Here is a 21,959-nt window from a genome sequence, read left to right as displayed (position 1 = left end):
CGATGCTTACATACACCAACGGGCTAGCACCGCACCAATTATACCTCCAACGAAGCCACCATTGAGCCACTGACCAACACATCCAAACAGCTGAAAACTAATCCTCTAAGCACTCCTAGCGAAAAGGGGTGCAGAGAAAGAGAGTGACAAAGAAGAAGATCCACTCACTCCTTGAGCATCCCGCTACTATCTCCAAAAGCGTCTGCCCAACTATTTGAAGATGGAGGAAGTAGAATTAATGGAACCTCCAAAGCGACGCCTCTAGGGAGGACGCGATGCCAAAACATCGCCGTTGCTCATCTAGAGATCTGAAAACACGGTTTTTACCTGGAGTATACAACTAGGGAGAGAGCAAGCCTCTTAAGCAACTCCCTCAAGAGGAATCATGTCACTCAAAGTATCGCTGTTGCCAGATCAGAAAGCCTCTATGCCAAGCTTTTGCTTGCCGTCTAGCCACTCCATGCAGCAACAATCCCCTAGCATGAGCCAACGAGGCTCCTTGCGGCAATGCCTCAGTCATCCTTGCCCTTACACCCCTAGGCATGCCTACACCGAATCTAGGGGTCACCACTGGAGACCCCTGTCGCTACCGCCGTCCTAACTCGCTGCACAGTTTTTTCAATAGCTTATTCTAGTGGAGGCGAGGCAAAGAAGGAGGTGGGTGTCTCGATGATGGCTAGGGTTTGCCCCACCTAGACCACTCAATGCAATGGACGACGCAGAGGTTTTCTAGCTAATAAAGTATCGATGGCCTTTAATATCGGTTTTATTTTAACTAGTAATATCTTTTAAATAATCAAATTATTTAGCATCTCTAGATTAACTTGTAATAGAAAGTACTTTACTAATATACTACATTCAAATCCATTCGCTTTGACATCGCTTAAAAATTATAATAATTACTGTTCATATACTACTTTTGATTAAAATCAATAAGTACTCCAAACGGCTTAGTAAGTCCAACTAGAAAAGCATGCCCTTTGCCCGTCTTTTGTACCTGCCTAAACGAAGAAATAAATGGGAAAGCTCTTTATACCTAACTAGCAGACATTTAATGATCCGAATTTATCAAATCAGCCAATTGGGATATGAATACGATGAACATGTACTGTAGTACAACTTACAAGCTTGATCTTAGTTTGAAAAAAATAAAGTTTTACTCATATCTCTCTCTCTCTTAAAACAGAGGAATTTCCAATTACAAACCTATGTCACTCTTTATAAGTTACGGATACAATACATGTACTCAGTACTCATATTTACATTCGATGCGATTTCGCCAAACCGAAAATTTCCAAAGCAAATAAGTAAGAAACTTATATTTGCATTTCCTTTGGTGAAACCAAATTTACAGCCGCTTTCGTGCTGTGCTTTTCCAGATCTTCTGTAAATGCTGTAATTTCCATTCCACGTCAGCAGCCAAAGCCAGAGTAGATAGAATCCATCACCAGTGACCGCTGATGACGTCATCATTGACCAAGTCAACCTACCAACTACTCCCACCTCCTCCTCCTCCTCACTGGCTCACTCCTTCCTTCCGTTGACCGCCGTTGACTCCTCCTCCTCCTCCGGCGGCGGCGGCCGCCGCCGCTGGTCCACCGGCAACCGGCCGTCACCTCCCTCTCCGGCGACGGCGCCGTCGCCGTCGCGGAACCTCGCGTAGATGTCCCCCTTGTAGAATCTCCACGTCCTCCAGACCAGCACGAGCGAGACGAGCGCGCCGAACACGGTGGCAGCCGTGATGATGAGGAAGGACTTCTTGAAGCAGTCGACGCCGAGGCACACCTTGTCGCGGCCGGCGCCGGCGGCGAGGCCGGCGCCGGGCTGCCTGCCCGCCTCCGCGTCGTAGAGCCTCCCGGCGACGAGGACGTTGAGGATGTAGGAGCCGACGGGGCTCGCCATGCCGCCGAAGTTGTAGAGCGTGGAGTAGTACTTGAGGCCGAACACCTCGGAGATGATGGCGAACACGAGCGGCCACTGCGCGCCAAAGCAGAAGCCGATGATGACGGAGGCGGCGTAGAGCGCGCGCGGGACGCCGAGCGCGATGAGGAGGTGGCCGGCGCAGGCGAGGAGGAGGATGCCGGTGAGCACCAGCGGCCGCGGGAGGCGCCACCGCTCGACGAACGCCTCCGAGGCGAAGCCGGCGGCGACGCGGCCGGCGTAGTTCCAGATGCTGATGAGGGAGACGAAGGTGTTGGTGCTCCTCGCCGGGTACCCCAGCGACTGCCCGATCTGCCCCATGTTGTCGATGGCCGTCAGCGTCCCGCCCACGCCGCAGATCGTCGCCACGAACAGCACCGCCATGTCCACGCTCACCAGCGCCTGCAGTATCGTGTAGTCCTCCCCCCTCGCCGGCGGCCGGAACATGCCCTTCACCCACGACGTCTCCGCCGGCGCCGGGGATGAAGGCCGCGGCGACCGCTCCGTCTCTTTCGACATTTCGAGGACGGTGATGGTGTGCGGCGGCGGGGCGGCGGCGGCGAGCTCGAGGCGCTCGCGGTGGATCTTGAACTCCTGCTTGATGACGACGCAGAGCGGGAGGAAGAGGACGATGAGGAGCGCGGCGGCGGCGCAGGAGTAGGCGGTGCGGGAGAAGGCGAACTGCCGCTGCACGACGATCATGACGAGGAGGTAGGCGGCGAGGCCGATGGAGATGTAGAGGAAGCAGAAGAAGGGGTCGACGCTGGTCTCCTGCCCGCCGCGGCGGCGCGGGTACGGCATGATCCGCACCGTGTGGACGAACACCACCGACACCGCCGCCGGCAGCCACGCGATGAGCAGGATCAGCGACTTGGCGTCGTCGCCGTAGAACGCCAGGTACAGCTGCGTGTACACGGCGCCGCTGAGCCCCACGAACCCCTTGAGTATCCCGAGCACGACGCCGCGGCTCTCCGGGAAGTTCTTGACGCAGGTGACGAGCGCGCCGGTGTTGGCGAACGACTGCGAGTTGGCGCCGACGAACACGTACAGGCACACCAGCCACACGGGCGGCGCCGCCGTGCGCCCGGCCACGGCGAGGTAGACCATGAGGTAGCCGGAGAGGTTCATGGCGGCGCCGATGGCGAGCACCACCCACGGCGGCGTGACCTCGTTGATGAGGCCGGAGAGCACGCCGAGGTTGGCGCCGAGGTCCTTGAAGAAGGAGACGGTGTTGAGCGTGTGCTGGTCGTAGCCGAGCGACGCCTTGAGCGCCGGCGAGTAGATGCCGAAGATGTACGTCGCGCCCGACGCCGTCAGGATCAGCAGGCTCGCGAACACCGTGAACCACCGCCCCACCGCCACCTGCCGCGCGAACGCCGCCGTCAGGATCACGCGGAGAGGGTTCTGCCACGGCGGCGGCGGGGAGGGCGCCGCCGGCGAGCCGCCGCCACTGCTGCCGGTGCCCGCGTCGAACACCATGGCTGCGCTTGGGGGGCTCGGGTTGGGTTGGTGTGTGTTTGGTTAGCGAGGTGGTACTATTATTTATTTATAGAGAAGTAAGGAGGGTGAAAAGAGTGTGGAGAGTCAGGGGGCTTTTTGAGGCTGCATCTCTATACACATTGCTTTCTTGGAATGGACTTAACATGTGTGATTTTCATACTAGGCTGCGTCGTTCTATCACCTCTCTTTTGGATCCATTTTTTTAGCGCACGTAAAATAAAAAATTATTATCATATAATTAATTAAGGATTAATAATTATAAACTTAAAAATGGATTTATTCAAAATTTTTAAATAACTTTTATATAGAATTTATTTTGGCAAAAAAAATCTTTTCTCTTTTTTTCTTTTTTAGAAAAACAATATAAACACAGGTGCTCACAACATACGCACACACGCACGTCCTATTCATGTAAGCATCTCCAGAAAATTGAGCCGGCATCATAAAATTGACGAAATCACCATTGGTGCCTTATTGTCGATAGATATGTCATCTGCCATAAAGAATAATTAGCCGTAAATGCGAGTATTGGTGTCAAGTCTAGGACTTAGAGTCAAGTGGGCTTGTTTTATCACAAGAAACCTAATCAGTTAAGTTACGCTCGCGTTCTACCAAAACTCTTTTTAACTGAATTGTAATGTATCTTTCGCAAAGATATTTTAAAAAAAGAAAGTTTACCGAGGAAATAGGCTACATATTAGGCTCATGTTTTTCCATCTTTATGTACCTCTATTTCTCCGGGAAAGAAATAAATAACACAATGGAGATCACACATAAAAGTGTTTTCATCCCTCAAACAGGCGTCGCTCATCTCTTATATGTCACCTAAATAGATATCAATATTTTTAAAGAAATTAACAAGATAGATGAATATGAGATATATCACTCCACAAATATGCATATTCAAATTCGACTTCTATAGGTTATAATATTAATTAGTTTCAGTTTAATTTAGTTTTTATAACTTGTAGAAGTCGAATTTAATAATGTACATTGTAAAGCGATATATCCCATATTAATGTGTTCTATAAATAAATTTAAAAAAATCTATTTAGGTGAATATACTCGCGAGAAATAAAAATCCATCTCCGAGATCACACAACATGGCAACATTGTCGTACGTCAATGGACCCCCCACCTCTTGTTGTTTCTTGTGTAATGGTCATCACACCCTTGTCCCCATGATTGATCAATGACGCACAAGCTTGACCATATAGTGGCGTAACACAAGATGATGGCGAGGGAGTGGTGCCGGTGCCATCACGGTTCTTTAATTTACTCGTCAAATTAAACCTATAGGAAGTTATATTATTAAATCCGTCTTCATTTACCTTATCACTACTGACTCTTACTGTTTTCACTTGGACCATTAATAACTTTTAAATGGTTAAAGTGAAGTGGATGTCAACTGAGTCTAGGGATGAAAAAGAATACGGATTACCTTTCGGAGTGGATAATTATCATATAATTAGGATATGGATACGAATACGGATATTTTCTCTTGGATACGAATACGGATATTTTCTCTTGGATACGAATATGAATATGGTATCAGGGTTTCTAACGGATATCCGCCTAAGTCATAAAACATACCCAATTTGTTTATAACTCTATGACCTTTAATGGTAGTAGTCTCTTAACACTAGTTCACACTATTAATATTATTTTAATTTTTAAATATTTTTATAAATTATACTATATTTTATATAAAACGAGCTAATTATATATGGAGATATTTGTTTCTATTAGAGGTTGAGGTGGTTTTCGTGTTCCAAGAAAAAAATATTTCCGTATTCGTGTCCGATCATAGTCAGTCCTTATTCATATTCAAGATAATTCGTATTTGTTTCCGTATCAGAGCTATTCGTATGTATTTGTTTTTGTATCTGGCAAAAAAAAATGAAAACGAATATGGTATGAGCATTATTCGTCCGTATCCACTCTATTTCATCCCTAACTGAGCCTACTTGGGTTCAAGTTCTTATCGGGTGCTTGTATTTATGGCTAATTATTATTTCAGTAGCAAGACGTATACAATAATGTCGTCAATATTAAGATATGTTGGACTAGTTTTTTGAAAAGTACTCATAGGAATAGCCTAATAGGATGCATGTACGTATGTGCGTTCATAAATGAGTGCGCCCGTTGTAAGCATCTGCGTTTGTACTATGCATTCTTAGGAAAAAATACTTTTTTTGGAAAGGTAGGAAATTTGTTTAAAATGGTTAAATAGCTAAATGGAAGTTCCGTGCTTATGTTTAAGATACAACACACTTCAAAAACACGACGCCCTTCTAAGCAGTTATAAATTTTTAATTAAATAAAAAAAACATGAGTGATACTTTGAAAATACGACGTCCTTTTAAGCGGATATTTGTAATCGAGGTAGTAAAACAGTACACTTTTCACATACTTAGCTGTACGTTTTCACCAATATATGTCTCACTGACACATGGATCCAAAACATCACATGCCACTCTCACAAGAGCGACATAAATTGTCAACATAAATTAGCTAGTTATTCTCTCCTATCTCTTTCAGTGTTTTCATTATTATTATTAGGGAAGAAAGCTACCTATGAAGCATGATGGGCCCTAATATATGGACGTGCAAAGATGAGCAGCTGCTTGGGCGTATGGACACAGTAGGGAGGCGTCGGCAGGAGGAAAGCGCACGCATTGTGTGTGAACCGGGATACCCGGTCGTCTTTGGTTATATCTGGAGACTGAAGAGTAGTTTTAATCAGTGAAAATCTTAAAAGAAAATTGTGTTTGTGAGTTTTTACTCTTCCTTTTATTAATTAGTAGATCTGTTCCAAAATGTTGTTATGTATAGAATGAGACATAACTTAGTATCTAGATTTGAGTATTCTCTGTTCAGATTCGTAATTAATACTAGGTGATGTCTCATCAACAATATTTTAGGACAGGTAGTATATATAACTATATACTTTTGTTAGAATAGAAACACCAGGTTACCTGTTTATATTTGGGGAACTTGTGATCCTGATAAATAGGCTAACCAATGAAAATCTTTAGAAAATTGTGTTATGTCAGTTTTTCCTCCGGTTTATTTTTTTATTTATTAGACAGCTACGTAGTTTCTTTAAAAATATAAACTGTTTAGAGAGTTGGAGTCTTGGAGATTTTAAAAGAAACTATAGCCGTAAGATATAAGCTTCTCAAACAGGATCCGGTTACTTGGATGAGCCGTCGAGAAACGTTGGGTCTCGCCCGGTTACTTGGATGAGCCACCAAGAAATGTTAAGGGATCTTCCAACTAGCTTCATAAGGTGATGGGCTGGATGATTTGGGTTTAAAGCCTCACCTCTTCTAATTAGTTGATATTAGGTCCTATCCTGATATTCACGTTTACTTGGATGAGCCGTCGGTCACTTGGCTTTGATGTGATTTTGTCATGTGGTAATTGCCAAGGTTAGCGAGTGATTTGAGGGCGTATGGGTCATAGTCAATTCCAGTCCAAACGAGGGCAGCATGATAGGGATGATTAGGTGTCCAGTAGGAAGGGTTAATTAATAAGCTACCTAACTATTCCGGACTAGCTACAGATCAAGACGGCAGTGTCTACACTCTACAGGTGGTTAATTGGTCCTTTTTATTCTGTAGATAGAGATTTCAGGACCATTATCTAATTAATCGACTGGCCATCTTGTGATTTATTACATTTCTTTTTCTTTTAGATCTTTATTGATGTGTTGCATTCAGGTGGGTTCATCCTGTTTGATTTCCAATTTAATTAGAGAATTTGTTTCCATGTACACTGATGTAGTTGATGTGTGCGTCATACATGCATAGACCTTATCAGGTTATGATGTAATGTTTACTTCATCTACTAAAAGTGAGATCATGGGTTTAAATCCCCACATAATTAACCGCAGTAGATACCTAGCAAACTAACGAATTCCTAGGTTTTACTTTTCTTCGCAGCAAGTTAAAAACGAGTCGTTTCTTATCATTTGCTTGTTAGTTTATTAGCCATAATTAAAATATAAATTTTAAAACTTAAATTATGAGTTGATTTTAAGTTTTTTTCATTGTAGTCTATTTTCTAACCTTAAATTTTTAAACCGCCAATAGTGCATATAAACAAGTTTAAGTTTTACTTATAAATTATCTTTGTTGCTTGGTTTATTTTTCACGGCTTATCAACCATAGTCCAAACAGCTTATCACTCAGCATTTCAACTGTAGATTTGGAGGATACATTATAACCATGTGATTAACCTACATGTGAAAACTTAGCAAAATTCATTCAGCACTATGTGACATCAGCTTGCACAATCTCATAATAGAACAAATTGTCAAAGATCTTTTTGGGATTTGCATTTCTTTACTAAGTACTACCTCCATCCCAAAATGTAGCTATTTCTAGCACAATATTTTATCCCAAAATGAAGCTATTTTTCTACCTATATTCTCCTCTCAACCAATCACAACCATTCTTTTTCACCTACTTTCTCTTTTCAACCAATCACACACCTTCTTCAATCATTCTCACCTAATTTCTTAATATCCGTGCCAACCTCTACGGAGGAAGTACTACCATTTTCCTGGATGATGCTGTGGTAGTTAGAGTATTGACTAATGACTACTCTGCATGACTTGAATCATAAGCGTCTTTGCAGTATTATTGCAGCATCTGGCTTTAAGACTATATGGTCTCCAGGTCTCTGTTATCCTAGTTATAAAATTATTGCTGATCTTTTTGTCTTATTCTTCTCTTAAACTGGTTGGACTGCCACCAAACAAAGCTTTTACTGGTACAGGAGTAGCCTTTGCTGACTTAAGAGTTCAGGAATTGTCATGCCTGTCTCTGCTGCATTTCCACATTGTATCCTTTTTATTAAATTAATTAATTTTCAGTAAAATTGGTGAGTGTGAGCCTGACATTGACGTAGTGCTATGCATCAGTAGTTCGTCATATTTGTGATTTATGATTGTGAATAAGGAGATACAGAGGATATTTGTGATTTTTTTTAAATAACAATTATGACAATTAATATGCCGAATTTTCACTTGGAAACTTTTGCAGAGGAACAGAATATATCATCTGAAAAATTGATATAGTCCAATCTAAGAATGACTAATTGGGTGAGGCCAAATGGAGCAACGTATGTTAGTACTCCCTCCGGTTCCATAATTTTGATGTTTTAAATAAGGTTTGGTTAAACAATTAGAGCTTTATTTAAAATATTCAGTTTAAAAATATTACAACCCGATGTATAGATTAGTCTTTTAAAATATATTTTGATAAAATCAAATAGTTACTTATTTTTTTGTATATATTATAACAGAAAATCGTAGTCAAATATATGTTTTAGAAAATCATTGTCATATCCAAAACGTCACTTTGTAGTTTGTACTACTCATCCATCTGTTGACTCTGCCATGCCATTTGGTTGAATTTCTACCTGACAGAGAATAAGGCATGCTTTAGAATATAGGATTTCCACATAAATTTGTAGAAATTTCATAGGAATCAAACTATAGGAATCGGTAAAAAAAATTCCCATGCTACAAAGGGGGCCTAAGTTGAAGGTTGCTAATATCCTTGAGAGCTATAAAGAGTTTTTCCATCTTCACCTCAACTGTCTAGCTAGTGTCTTAAATTCTTAGCTAAATACTAGTACTACACTGCACAGGTGGAGCAAACGGCATACTTTTACCATTTGAAGTGCTAGCAGAGCATCCAAATTCAATATTTGCTAAGTCACGGCAACCTCAAATATTGTTTGCCTGAAGAATACATATAGGCCCTGTTTAGTTCCAAAGTTTTTTTTTTCCCAAACTTCCAACTTTTCATCACATCAAACCTTTCATACACACATAACTTTTCAGTCACATCGTCTCCAATTTCAACCAAATTTCAAACTTTGGGCCGAACTAAACACAGCCATAATAAGACGCTTATGCTAAATACCGACGAGTCCTTGTCATCCTCGTCATCGTCTTCACCGTTTGTTTTTTACTCAAATACGTAATGATCTTCTTGATTTGTTCGTGTGATAGAGAGAACGCAACATGTCTAATTGACAATGCTGCAAGAGATCTTTTCAACTATGAATTATCTGAATTTTCCAAAAGAAAAATGTACATGTACACAATCATTTGCATGAAAAAAGAATATCCACTCATCCATAGCAAGTCCAAGCCGTATGTGTAAGTGTCAAAAACAAATTGTATCAATAGACCTTATCATCTTGTCTAATCTGAGTGGTTTCTTTAGGGTCTTTGAGTCGTGTATTCAGTCTCAAAATAAATTAAAGCTATTGTGCATGTTTGACACAAAGGGTATCTTAGATTCTCATAAAAACAAATTTGCCAAGAAGAAAAATTCTGATTTGTTCGATTTTCTCTGCAGCCTATGCTTAGTACAGCCATTTCTTAGTCAAGGAGGTTAACTTGACCAGAACCAGAAGGTCCCGTTTGTTGGCTCATGTAAATATATAATTATTTGTTTTAAAAAATAAGTATACTATTAAAGATAAAACTAAGGTTGGACAGTGCATATCCCAGGTTCCCAATAGTTCAGTATTAGCTGCTCTTATCCAACAAATCCTTAAGCTGGACACAACATAAAGGTTCTAGAATGCTTGCAAGATAAGATAACTGTACTTTCATTGACCACTAAAATGTTTGAACACTAGATATGACGGCCAAATCTGAAATTCCCCAGGTTACGTGTGTACTAGCTTGATTCAGACTAAGAAGGTGACTGCCACTAATCATAAAAACTTTTCATGTCTAAGTCTGATAGTATTCCCTTTTCTCTATTTTCATATTGTTCGTATCAGAGGATGATGCCTAGTATTCCTTCCGTCCTAAAATAAATTAATTTTTACATGTTCATATTTGTGTATAAAAATTGGTTTACTTTGGGATGGAAGAAGTGCATACTACAAGTATGCAACCCACCGATCTTACATGAAAAAAAGAAAGTATGCAGGTGCAATAACCACGATTTGTTATTTTACGACAATACAGTTAGATAAAAGTAGCTTCCAAGTTTAATAGAATATTCTGTTTCACTTCCATATACGGATTCCTATTTGATCTGTTTGCGCAAAATTAGCATAATAGAGTGCCTTTTGAAAATCCACCCAAATACAAACCAACCTTTGCAAGAACTCACCTGCAGATGCAAGTAAAGGGCATTTAGGGTTGTTCAGATTATAACCAAAATAAACCTTATCAGATTTTAGTACTTTAGTAATATTACCAAAATTTTGACATAATTTCTTATATATTTACCAAAGTTTGGTAAAAATAAATAAATAGATACATATATTTAACAACTAAAAAATGGTATGGTTTAAAATAATATCGATCTGAACATGCCCTTAAATATTACTGCAAGTCATGCGACAACCAGTTTCCAGTCAACCTCATCCATGAATTGTATTGGTATAAATCTGTAGGTGAGTTCTATGCTTGTAAGTGATGCTGCCTGACATGAGCATCTCTCCGGCCTATCCTGACCAGAAAAAAAAAATCTCCAATCAACCGACCAGAGAGAAAATTACACGTACAAGCAACAGTCCAACAAGAACAACACGAATCTCACGGCACTCAGGCATGGAAGAGATGCTGCAATCATCAGAACTTTTTGTACAGTAAAGCCACGCATGATCTTCTGTTCTAGCTTCTAGAGACAGCATCCATTTCATGGCATGCCATGGACATTACCTGGACAAGACAAACAAAAGATATAACGCACTTTGATCTTCAGTGGAAGATACAGACAAGTACAAAGATGACAGCCACTTGGCAACTTAACTACTACTATTCAAGAAGCAAGAATATGCTGCACCATCGGATCGTCTCGAGATTTGTACTAAAAGAAGAAAGAAGGAAGAGCTACTCTCCTCCTTGATTGAACATTTGAACCTTCCACCACAATACATGTCTTAGTTCTTCACTCAAACCTTCCAAAGAAGAGACAAAATGGAGTGGCAGTTCCATGATGGAAAGGAACAGTACAATGTGTCCTAACTCATCAAGAACTTCTCGAGTCTAAAATTGATTGATACTTAGTATTTCAGAATTGCACTGTACATATAAACATTTCCTTTGGTTCTTTCTGGAGAGGAGTGATCCAAGAATTGACAAGGGAAAAACTTAACTTAGAAGTGAAATATGTTGACCCCCTCTTGTGGCAGACAATCTTAAACATGATTATGCATGTGATATTTCACATCCTGGCACACAAATCCCCCCTTGCGTTATATGAGGGGTGAGAGAGGTTCGGTTGTCTGTTGTGTGGAGATTCCTCATCATGGGTCCAACCAAACGACCACGCGTTCAGATTTGCAGTTGAGGCATGTCATAACCTTTATTTTGTCCTCGATACGGAATTATTATTCTGTCCTCCATGAGGAAAAAGAGGGGAAAGAGAGATAGATAAGTGGGGCCCACATGTCAGTAGTAATGATCAAGCCACATCAGCATCCATGTTGATGTTGGTGTGCCACATCAGATTTTAGACCTCTAGTGGTTAATAAGTTCAAGTGTTCTAAAAATGTATTGTCAATGTTTATATAGACCTCTAGGGATGGCAACGGGACGGGGCGGGGGCGGGTTAGGCTGGAACGGCCCCGACCCCGACCCCCGAACTCTCCACCCGGCCCCGGCCCCGAGTGGACATGCGGGTGTAAACCAGCCCCCGGCCCCAGCCCCTGCGGGGCCCCGCAATCCGATCGGGGCCCGCAGTGAGTAGCAACTCCATCAAATGAGCACAAAATGTATAAGACAATCGTCAATTTAGCAAATGAAAAATATGGTACATAATAGACACACCATCAAAAATAACATGAATACTTGAATAGCATCATAAAAAGTTCAGCAAAAACACATATTGAACTATTCACATGGCTATGCTATGCTGTTGCTGCCAGCCAAGCAAACACACGACACACACACATGAGTTCAAGCAATCAAGCCTTCAAGGTTCAACACATCACATCCAAGCAAGCAAAAGTCTCCTGTCCGGTTGTGAGGTTGTCCCCTCGCCGGCCCCACACTTGTCCCCTCGCGCAGTCGCGCTCGCGACTCGCCACAGGCAGCCGGACGCCGCGCTTGTGCGCCGCACCCTCACCGGCCGCCGCCGCCCTTGCCGCTCGACCGCGCAGCCAGAAAGGAGAGCCAGAGGGACAGCCGGAGAGATGGAGGGGAGAGGAGGGGAGAGGGGCAGAGGGCGATCGGCGACGGCAAGATCCAGAAGTTCACTGTGCGGCGTGCGCCCTGGCGCCGCCTCTGCCGATGCAGACTGGAGCGGTGGAGCGGCTGGAGGGGAGATGCCGAGATGAGATGGGGAGCTAGAGGCTAAGGTTTGTTTTTATCCCTCAGTATTTTGTTGGGTCACCCGCGGGTGAACTTTTCCCCCCGGCCTCTAACCGCAAAAATACGGGGCCCCGGCCCCGCCTCACCCGTGGGTCAGAAACTGTACCCGCCCCCGTAGTACGGGGCGGGTCCCCGCACGGGGGAAATTGCCATCCCTAACCTCTAATAGTGTGTTCTCTCTCTAGAGGTACCCGTGCATAAATTCAAGCCGGACCGCTATACATTTTACTCGAAACAAAATCAGAACTAAAAAAACATCCTGCAATTAACAACTGCCAGCGGCTTAATTAAAGCTGAGTTCACATGTACTTGTACTCACATCCCAACCCACATATACAGAAGTAGAACACACTGATAAATTCAGTTATTGACTACCAAAGAGAAGGGGGTAAATAAGCACGTGGATAAATCCCACTGCAAGGTACAATAGACTTAAAAATGCCACTGAAAGTCTCATTGGAAGTCGATGGCATTTTCATAACTACCATCAGACCACCAATTACAGTGGCATTTTACTGATTTACCTAGATAAATACTGACGTGGTCAGATCGGCGAACAAGTAAAATGGTACAACATGAATTAGGCTTGGAAAAAACCCTTTCATTATGAAATAAAACAACACCCAAATGCTTGATTGCTTGAAAGATAATTCACCAGGGGTTCTGGTCCTCAGGAACTGGAGGAGACTCCTTCATGACACTCCATGGCTTGGCTGGCTGATGCTGCCCCATTGGAAAGTTCCAGAAGGAATCGGAGCGCTCGTAGAACATATAGAACAGGATGGCTGACACTAGGAAAAGAGATAAGAGTATGAGCCAGACTTGCCATTCTGCAGAAGAATAACACAAAAAGATTTCGTTAGTATGGTAAATTATACCACAGGAGAGCCAAGAAGCATTTTATGAGACATGTACCTTTCCAGTCAGCAGGGACATTCAGCTTTGTCAGCTCTGCTCCCCATTGATGCGATGTGGAGATTACGGCCCTGCGGTATCAGCAGGCATCATGTTATAACATAAACAAAGAGATGCTCCGGAAATTGGAGAAGGACAGGTCATTTAGTTTTAAGAGAAACATTTCTTGCATGAATAAATGAAATGCATAAGGGCCATCCCTACCAAACCCAGCAGGAGGAAGATGTTATCTTGCAATCTTTTCCAGGCTAAACTAAAGCAAATTTAGTAAAAGATGAACATTCAGACTCACATCCCACTTAAGACATTATGCAGTGCAGCCTGCAGGCATACACAGACAATTACAATCTATGAAGCATTGATTTATAACTTATAAGCATGGCATTTGATAGTCTGACCATGGTTGTTAAGGCGGTAAGGCGACCTGAGGCGACCCACCCACGCCTTACGCTATAGCGGTAATGCGCTAAGGCGTGGCGACGCCTTAATCTACGTGATTAGCAGCGATCAGAAGAGGGAGAGAGAAAATTAGCCTAGCAGGCCAGCCCACAAAAGCCCAATAACCTTCATACCAGCCCATGGTCAAGGAAACAACCCTAATACCCACACCAGGTGCGTCTCTCCTCTCACAGCGCCGCCTCCGATGTCGCTTCTTCCTCACGCCTGTGCATCGCTTCTTCCTCGCGCCAGTTCTTCTTCCTCGTGCTAGCTCTGCTCTTCTATATGTGCTCCTTTCTCCCCTGATCTTTTTCCTCGTGCTAGCTCTGCTCCTCTATATGTGCTCCTTTCTCCCCTCATTCAGAACGAATCCAGCTATGCTTCTCTTCCCTTGGATAGATCTGGCGCTGCTCCCTTAGTCAAAATGAATCTGGCACAGGAGAGAGAGGAAGAGAGTGGAAACCAGAGCTGAGGAGTAAGATGGCAATGACATGGAGCAGAGAACAGTGAAAAGGGGTAGTTGCTGCTGCCTTCACCTCTCTCTTTCTCTCTCTCTGGGTTATGGCGTTAAGCCCTTAAGGCGGAGGGACGCCTTAACCCCTCGGCACGCCCTAGTGCTATAGCGACGCCATAGCGACGCCTTAACAACCATGAGTCTGACATTATGGCGCCTACATGCCAGTGAACACTAAGCTACTACCTTACTAGAAATCAGTACAACAGCAGTGTACAACAAACTAGAAATCCATAAGATTCAAGATGTGATAAACATGCCATCTTTACAGAGTTCCAGTACCTTTCAGTAGGACAAAATTCAATTGAGGAAACCGGAGAACCAAGATGGACCTTCTTGCTCCAGTGAGAAACATCCATCTTCTTTACATCCACAGCACAGAAATCACCATCATGGCTCCCCCTGAAAGAAGAAATACAGAATTCATTCACATGTCGGTGCACTAAATACATCAAAAGCAATTCAGTTTAGAATATGTTAGCTAGTATTGGGGCACTGCATATTTATTAGGAAAAAAACATTACTCCAGCTGATACTGTCACTATTACAATTTATAATGTTAATGTTTTTCGTCCATTTTTTTCAGAGCTACGCAACATCCTTGTCAACTAGAGTAATTCTTTGTTATTATTTATGTGACAGTTGTTTCAAGTTGTTGATATATTACATGTCAATGTGAGAATGTAACAAAAAAATGCAAGCAAGTTTTTGAGCTCTTCAAAAAGGACAAAATAGTGAAGTTACTAGGAGAAAGTAGCTTATGTTAGTCTTGAAATTTGGCATTGTAAATGTTCCTAGAAATGCAATGGAGTTATATACTTGTTCAGTATGATAAGATCAACAGTATTTATATGTACTTACAAAGCCAGATACTTCCCATCCATGCTAACTGAAAGTGTGGAGATAGGTTTTCCCAGAAGTCTCTTGTATCCAATTCGACTCCAGTCACTTATGTTCCAGACAACAGTTACAACTTTGTTACCTGTTCCAATGACAAAGCACATATATAGAAAAATCATCTGATATGCATAAATCTATTTCTGGACCACAATAGAAAGTATACCTTTTGCAACGGTGCAAAACAGGAATGGTTTCATGCCATCCCTAGAAAAGCGGCAACATTCAATCTTCTCATCCTGCATAGAAAACCAGAACACCAAATGGTTAAGGCTTTCAGTATCTCAACAAGAGAACATGACTTGCACAAATTTATCGCATCATACCGCAGATCGAGTCAAATTGACCAATGGTACCCCCTCATCTATCTTCCATATTCTTGCAGAACCATCAGTGGATGTGGAAACTAAAAATTCTGAATCTAAGCTACAAGAGGAAAAGCAGCAGTATTGCAAAAGTCAATTCACAATAAAGCACAGGGACGAAAACCAAAGGTTCAAAGAATCGCTTCGGTCTAAAAAAGAGTCTTCCAAGACCAAAATGCTTCATTAAGGTTTGGACCAACACTACTGCTACGTTATCAAAGTTCTTGGTTACTCTCTCAAGATAACGGCTACATGATTGCGCCATTTACAACAACACTTGTTCAACAGATGAGAATATCCTGGGATTCTTTTGCAAATAATAAAGGAAAATAATTATGCTTGCACTTGCCCTAACCTGATATCCATGTCCCGGAAGGACTTATGAGCCTTGGGTTCATCTAAGAGCACATTCATGCTCGGCCAATGAAATATTCTGAGATGCCCATCCTATAGTGGTAAAAATAAAATAAAGCATTGTAAGAACCATAGAAAGATACTTTGTACAAGTTCAGCTAGAGAGCAGCATTATTATCAAACTAAATACACTGGGCAATAACACCAGACCATAAAAAACTGAACCATCTGGAATTCTGGATGGAATAATCTGACAGAATGGTACAACAGTGGATATTGTGCCTAAAATCACATGGCTTCTATAATACACATATAGTACTTCTTAACGATGTATAAATGCAGCATATGGAAACACATAATCACCAAATAGAAGCAAACTAGAAAATAGAGAGAGAGAGAGAGAGAGAGAGAGAGAACTGATCAGTAAAACTCCAATATCAACATATAGCAATCCGATACCTCACCACCAATGGCAAATTTAGATCCATCAGTGCTAAAAGCAAGACACTTCTGCGGTCCAACGGATTCAAGTGGTGGAGCGTCTCTTGAAATAAGTCGAACAGTGAACTCTTCAAAAATCAGCTTGAATAGCCTTCAGTTCAAACATGTGGTTTAATTATAAAGTTCTAGTCTTAGTGAAAGAGAACAGAAAAAAGAGAAAGCAGGTTGTAACAGTGCAAACAGAAGGCTTTGATAAAATGATAACACAATCAGAACTAAAAAGTACAAAATGGCATGGAATTATATATATATACTGTGCATTTATAATTTGATTAACAAGTCAACATGTGTGCTATTCTAATGATCATTTCATTGAGGTAGTTAACCCTACTAAAGATCAACTTCGGTGGCCCTTTTTATTTTAGGTTGCAACATCCAAGCCAACCCTTCTATAGAAAACCTGAAGTGTAAAGCCTAATTGAACGTTACTGGAACAGCAAATGATCAAATGAACACAGAAAGTCAATTCCGCACTACAATCTAAACATAATTAGCCACATTGATAACACAGACCTCTACAATCTGAAGTCTAAACAGACGGATTCACACTGCTTTCTAAATCACCTAATCCAGCCAGGCAGCCAGCAGCAACCAAACCAGCTCCCGCATCACAATTAACCAAATTACCACCCTCAAATCAGCTGAATCGAACTAATAATCCGAAATCTCCGACACTACACAGGCATTAGCTCAATAATCTACCGGTAGAACACCGAACTCCTAACTAATCATATCACCCCTCCCCTCCCCGCCTGAGAAATTCCCGCAAATGATAGAACAGTCAACGAGAAGAGAAGCAGTGGAGGCACGCACCTGCACCCCTTGGCCGTGGCGCAGACGAGCTCGTCGCCGCTGGGGTGCACCGTGATGCCACGCGGCGCGTCGCCCGGCTCCTCCCCGAGCTCCGCCCTCGCCTGCAGCACAAACAAACAAACCACACAACCACGACCCCGGAAGTCAAGCCGGCGAACCAAACCTCGAATTCCTTGGGAGCTCGGAGGAGGAGGAGGAGGAGGAGGAGGAGAGGGGGGAGCTCCCGTACGTACCAGGGGTTCGGAGAGGGAGCACTCCTTGGAGTCGAACCCGAGCACCTCCACGGCCGGCGGCGACCCCGCCCGCCCGTACGCCGCGAAGACGCGCGTCGCCTTCTCCTTCTCCTCCCGGCGCCGGATCCACGCCGCGCACGCCACCTTCCCCTCGCCACCTCCGCCGCCTGCCATGGTTGGGTTTCGTTCACCTCGCCGGCGGCTTGGTCGCGTTTGAATTTTGGGAGGGTTTTAAAGGGGAAGAAAGCGGCGGAGGGAGGCGGCGACCGGCGGAAGCGAGAGAAATTATTGCGGGGGATGGATGGGTTGATTGATGACGCGTTGTGGTGGGCCCGGATGGACGGGTTGGATGGATGGGATATTCGCTGGGTTATCCTTTGACTGTTGGGTTGTCAACGCTGGATGAGGGTTTTCTCTGCTTATTTTTGTTTGCCCGGTTGGAAGATTGGCTTGGTTCGTTGATGAATTTAGAGAATAATAAGGATATAATAATCCAACTATTTTTAGAGTCTAATTGTTGTTGTTAATTATTTGTGTGTTTTGATACGTGATATTTGCGACATTGATTTGTTATAATAAAAATGGTAAAGTGTCTTTCCTTTTGGAGTAGTGCATCATCGAAATTTATCTATTTTTTTAAAAAAAAAGAACTGTCTGTTTATTTCATTATTGTTTTTCTAAACTGGAATATGTAGCTACCAAGATTTACAAAACCACACGGTTACCACTTGCAGTAACCTTTTTAGTTTTTAAACCACGGTATGTCTCGCGGTTTTCGCGGTAACCGCGTGGTTACCACGGTAACCGTCTTACTGTGGGGGTGCGGTAACCACGCTAAAAACGGTAAGGAGAACTCTGGTAGCTACTACTATTGATGTAGGAATGAGTTTTATTGCTATGGTGATGATTCGTGGTAAGAGTTCTTTAACTCATAGACATGGGTATAAAATAATGGTCGATGGTTACCGTTCAGTTTTGTTTAGTTTTGTAAAATTAGCTATGTAATTAATTTATCTAAGAGATGAAAACTATAGCACATATCATCTTAAGAAAAAAAATTATAAAACTATGCATTCGTATAAAAACTCGGCAAGTATAGGAGGATACCATTTTAGCTATCTCAATACACTTGTTGTACAATCCCAAAGCATCCACTATACTCATGATATATACCTAAACGTTATAAATTCGCAAATAAAATCTTTCTATCACATGCTTTTTATCAATAATTAAGAACCGAACTAGTATATGTGAAATACGTGTGTGGCTCAAATCGAGATTTTGTTCTTGGAGAGTTAGAGTTACAATTCGTTTGTGTTTTGTTTCTTGTGCGTTCTTTTCACAGTGTAGTCTCTTCATGTCTAGTATAGTTGACAATCAGCCGAGATTCAATCATATATTCATTATATATCTGTTGACTTTAGCATAGTCAAAGCCAATTGAAGTTTCTTTTATTAGTGGTATTTAATTACTACTTTTCCCTTTCAAGGCTGGTCAGGTTTGTCCAGTTGGATGGATCAGCTACATACTTGCTGTCAGGGTTATGGATGCCACATACCCAATAGTAATCAACTAAACTCGGCGGAGCCCACTATTGTTAACAGTGAAATTTGATAAGCCCGGAGTAGTCATCGGCTTAGAGTCAGCATCGGCTTCGAAGTCCTGAGATTAGCCGATGAGAGTTATCAAGTCGTCAGTTGTCGGATTCTTGCTATACTCGGTTAAGGAAATTGATCTACTAAAGGAAACTTATCCAGAAGAGCCCGAGTTCAAAGAGAATGCGGCATGGCAAGTTATCTATGAATAGTTTGTTAGTTTCTTTTTATCTTTAGTAAAGTGTGTTTAGTGTCCTATAAGGACTTTATCTTTTCCTTTTATATTTAGGAAAGTTTCTTTCTTGTCCGACAAGGACTTGTATCAACCCATGGGTATAAATGTGTACACCCGGGGGGTTATAAATGTGTACACCCGGGGTCTATGTAATATATCTTCACGATCAATACAATTCGGCGCATCGCCACCTTTTACCTTTTCTACTTTATTTTATCGTCCAGCGGGACTTGGCACCTGACGTGGGGCTGCATCGGTGTTCGATCTCTGGCTAAGGGGCAAGTCCAATGTTCCACCGGCCCAGGCAATTGTATCGTTTACGTCGGCGTCGTTCAAGGCTGCATCAGTACATTCGACCTCTTGGATTGCTCTGGTTTGGATGATATATTTGCCTACCTATTTATCATATGTCTATGTTAATCTAGTCTTAGCATATCGATTTAGCTCTATCGGCTGCTTCTTGTTTTAGGGTTTCTGCCGGTATCGGCTAAATTGCATTGCTAGATTAGATTAGCTTAGACATCTACCACCCTGAAAACTCAGTCAACGGCTTGATTGTCTAGATATTATGTTTCTTTTCATACTTAGTGCTGCATCAGTTAAGTTTGATCTACTAAGTCGTGCTTAGAACCATAATCTCTAGCCTGCTTCTTGATTGCCAATAAGGGTTTCATCGGGGTTTCAGCCGGTGAGTTATCTGGACGTTGCATCGGCTCATAAGGGTTGCATATACATATAAGTTGGATTTAGCCGATGACAACAAAGGTTTCACTGTTTAATCTAATCTTGTGGATTTCATGGCATCGGACCTCCAGCCGATGTGTGCTTTAACCTTCGGATCGATGCTTATTTATCATATCATTGCTAGCCGGTTGGTTTATATTGGATTATATTGTTATTTTATTATATCATCATCAGTCGATTGCCTCTATATCATTATCTACATTGGACATATAGCCGATTGCTTAAACCCTATCGCTATCGGCTGGTATCGGCATCGGCTATTATCGGCTATCGGCTGGAACTACTCCATCGGCTTGTCAGCTGATCGGCTGTTTTGATCTACTATTTGCATATCTTGTCAGTTGCAGGATCAAACTAACTGGCACGCCCGCATCTCATCAACCTTTGGACCTGCACTGGAGCTAAGCAGATCTCCCAGGCCGGTGTATTCGATTTTTTCGTCAACAACTATATACCAAGTCTTATACGGAATCATACCTCGTATATAGAATGAGTTTCGGATAAGGAAGGACAAGTAGAGTTCTATATGGAAACAACAAGGACTACTTGGATTATATCCATATTGGTCTCCCTAATTCTACTTAGACAAGGGGACTTCTATAGGTATAAATACAAGACCCCCTAAGGGAAAGAGATGACACAACAATAGATAGACACACAATACACAAGCCAACACATGCCGCCAGACATCAACATTAAGGATAAGCCTAGACAGACCCCGTATGGTGCCTGTGGAGGCCGACAAGAGGGATCTAGTGTCATCTTTGATCTCGATGAACTCATACTCGAGGAGGAAGACTACCATGTCATCGACTACGTGTTGGTTATCCATGCCGCTAAGTCGAGATAGCTAGATAGGTTATCTCAAATATTGTACTTGTGTGATTCAGATAATTAAGAGTACCACCGGCTTCGGCCAACAGGAGTAGGGTTATTACCTATCAGATAAGGGGCTCGAACCTGTATAAAATCATTGTCTCCATCTCTTTTACCTCAATCTTGCATATACCCTGATATCGACGATCCTCATACCATGCAAATACCGTAGTCAAACCTAAAACGTCCACACTTGCCTCCAACACTCCTTGTTGTATTGGTAAAGAAAATATCAATGATTATATTTAGGCTCCTTGTTAATCGTGCTACTGTTGATGGCTGTTAACTACCAAATTAACACCATCAATACATGCATAAAACCATAAATATAAAACATCCAATGTAGTGGTAGGGTTTATTTCTAACCACTTTCACGAGCATTGGTGTATATTTGGATGCAGGTGGCAAACAACCAAAGTTGAGACAAAATATACATAGAGGAGGAGGTGAATTAAACTTCCATATTGAAGCCTATGGAGTTTTGGATCCACAAACCTAATGAAACACATTCAAATGGGCCAATTGCAAGTACATTTGGGCTGAGGGGTTCTCCACCAGAGCCCACGAGAAAATTCGGAGCAAAACATGCCAGCAAGGGTTTGGCCGAACCCGTAGCTTCGCCGTTCGGCCCCAAATTTTACATGCCGGCAATTACCGACTTGTTATGACGGTTTCTACCGATTTTACCTAAACAACTGTCA

General features: G+C 42.4%; 2 protein-coding genes across 2 annotated transcripts; both read right to left on the bottom strand.

Annotated features, from left to right (window-relative positions):
• Positions 1–1,134: 1,134 nt before the first annotated feature.
• On the bottom strand, positions 1,135–3,439 carry LOC4342602 (protein NUCLEAR FUSION DEFECTIVE 4). The gene has a single exon (XM_015789225.3). It carries the CDS (start codon positions 3,397–3,399, stop codon positions 1,525–1,527), a length of 1,875 nt encoding a protein of 624 aa, XP_015644711.1. The 5' UTR covers positions 3,400–3,439; the 3' UTR covers positions 1,135–1,524.
• Positions 3,440–13,038: 9,599 nt separating this feature from the next.
• On the bottom strand, positions 13,039–18,059 carry LOC4342601 (SEC12-like protein 1). Its single transcript, XM_015792080.2, has 10 exons — positions 17,809–18,059; positions 17,576–17,676; positions 16,721–16,853; positions 16,263–16,354; positions 15,869–15,968; positions 15,709–15,781; positions 15,507–15,627; positions 14,928–15,047; positions 13,694–13,764; positions 13,039–13,608 (listed from the first exon to the last, which is right to left on the bottom strand). Exons 1-10 carry the CDS (start codon positions 17,980–17,982, stop codon positions 13,430–13,432), a joined length of 1,164 nt encoding a protein of 387 aa, XP_015647566.1. The 5' UTR covers positions 17,983–18,059; the 3' UTR covers positions 13,039–13,429.
• Positions 18,060–21,959: the final 3,900 nt, after the last annotated feature.

The sequence above is a fragment of the Oryza sativa genome, chromosome 7 (genome assembly GCF_034140825.1).
Source record: "Oryza sativa Japonica Group chromosome 7, ASM3414082v1".
In the NCBI taxonomy this organism is placed as follows: domain Eukaryota; kingdom Viridiplantae; phylum Streptophyta; class Magnoliopsida; order Poales; family Poaceae; genus Oryza; species Oryza sativa.
Note: the sequence above shows the minus strand (reverse complement) of the source record. Positions and strands in the feature narration are given on the sequence as shown.

Excerpts from the sequence above, each read along its gene's own strand:
- LOC4342602 (XM_015789225.3), bottom strand. The coding sequence starts at position 3,399 with ATGGTGTTCGACGCGGGCACCGGCAGCAGTGGCGGCGGCTCGCCGGCG.
- LOC4342601 (XM_015792080.2), bottom strand. The coding sequence starts at position 17,982 with ATGGCAGGCGGCGGAGGTGGCGAGGGGAAGGTGGCGTGCGCGGCGTGG. Across the intron at positions 17,677-17,808 it reads GCTCCCTCTCCGAACCCCTG|GCGAGGGCGGAGCTCGGGGA; the intron begins GTACGTACGGGA and ends TTTGTGCTGCAG. Across the intron at positions 16,355-16,720 it reads AATTTGCCATTGGTGGTGAG|GATGGGCATCTCAGAATATT; the intron begins GTATCGGATTGC and ends TTACCACTATAG.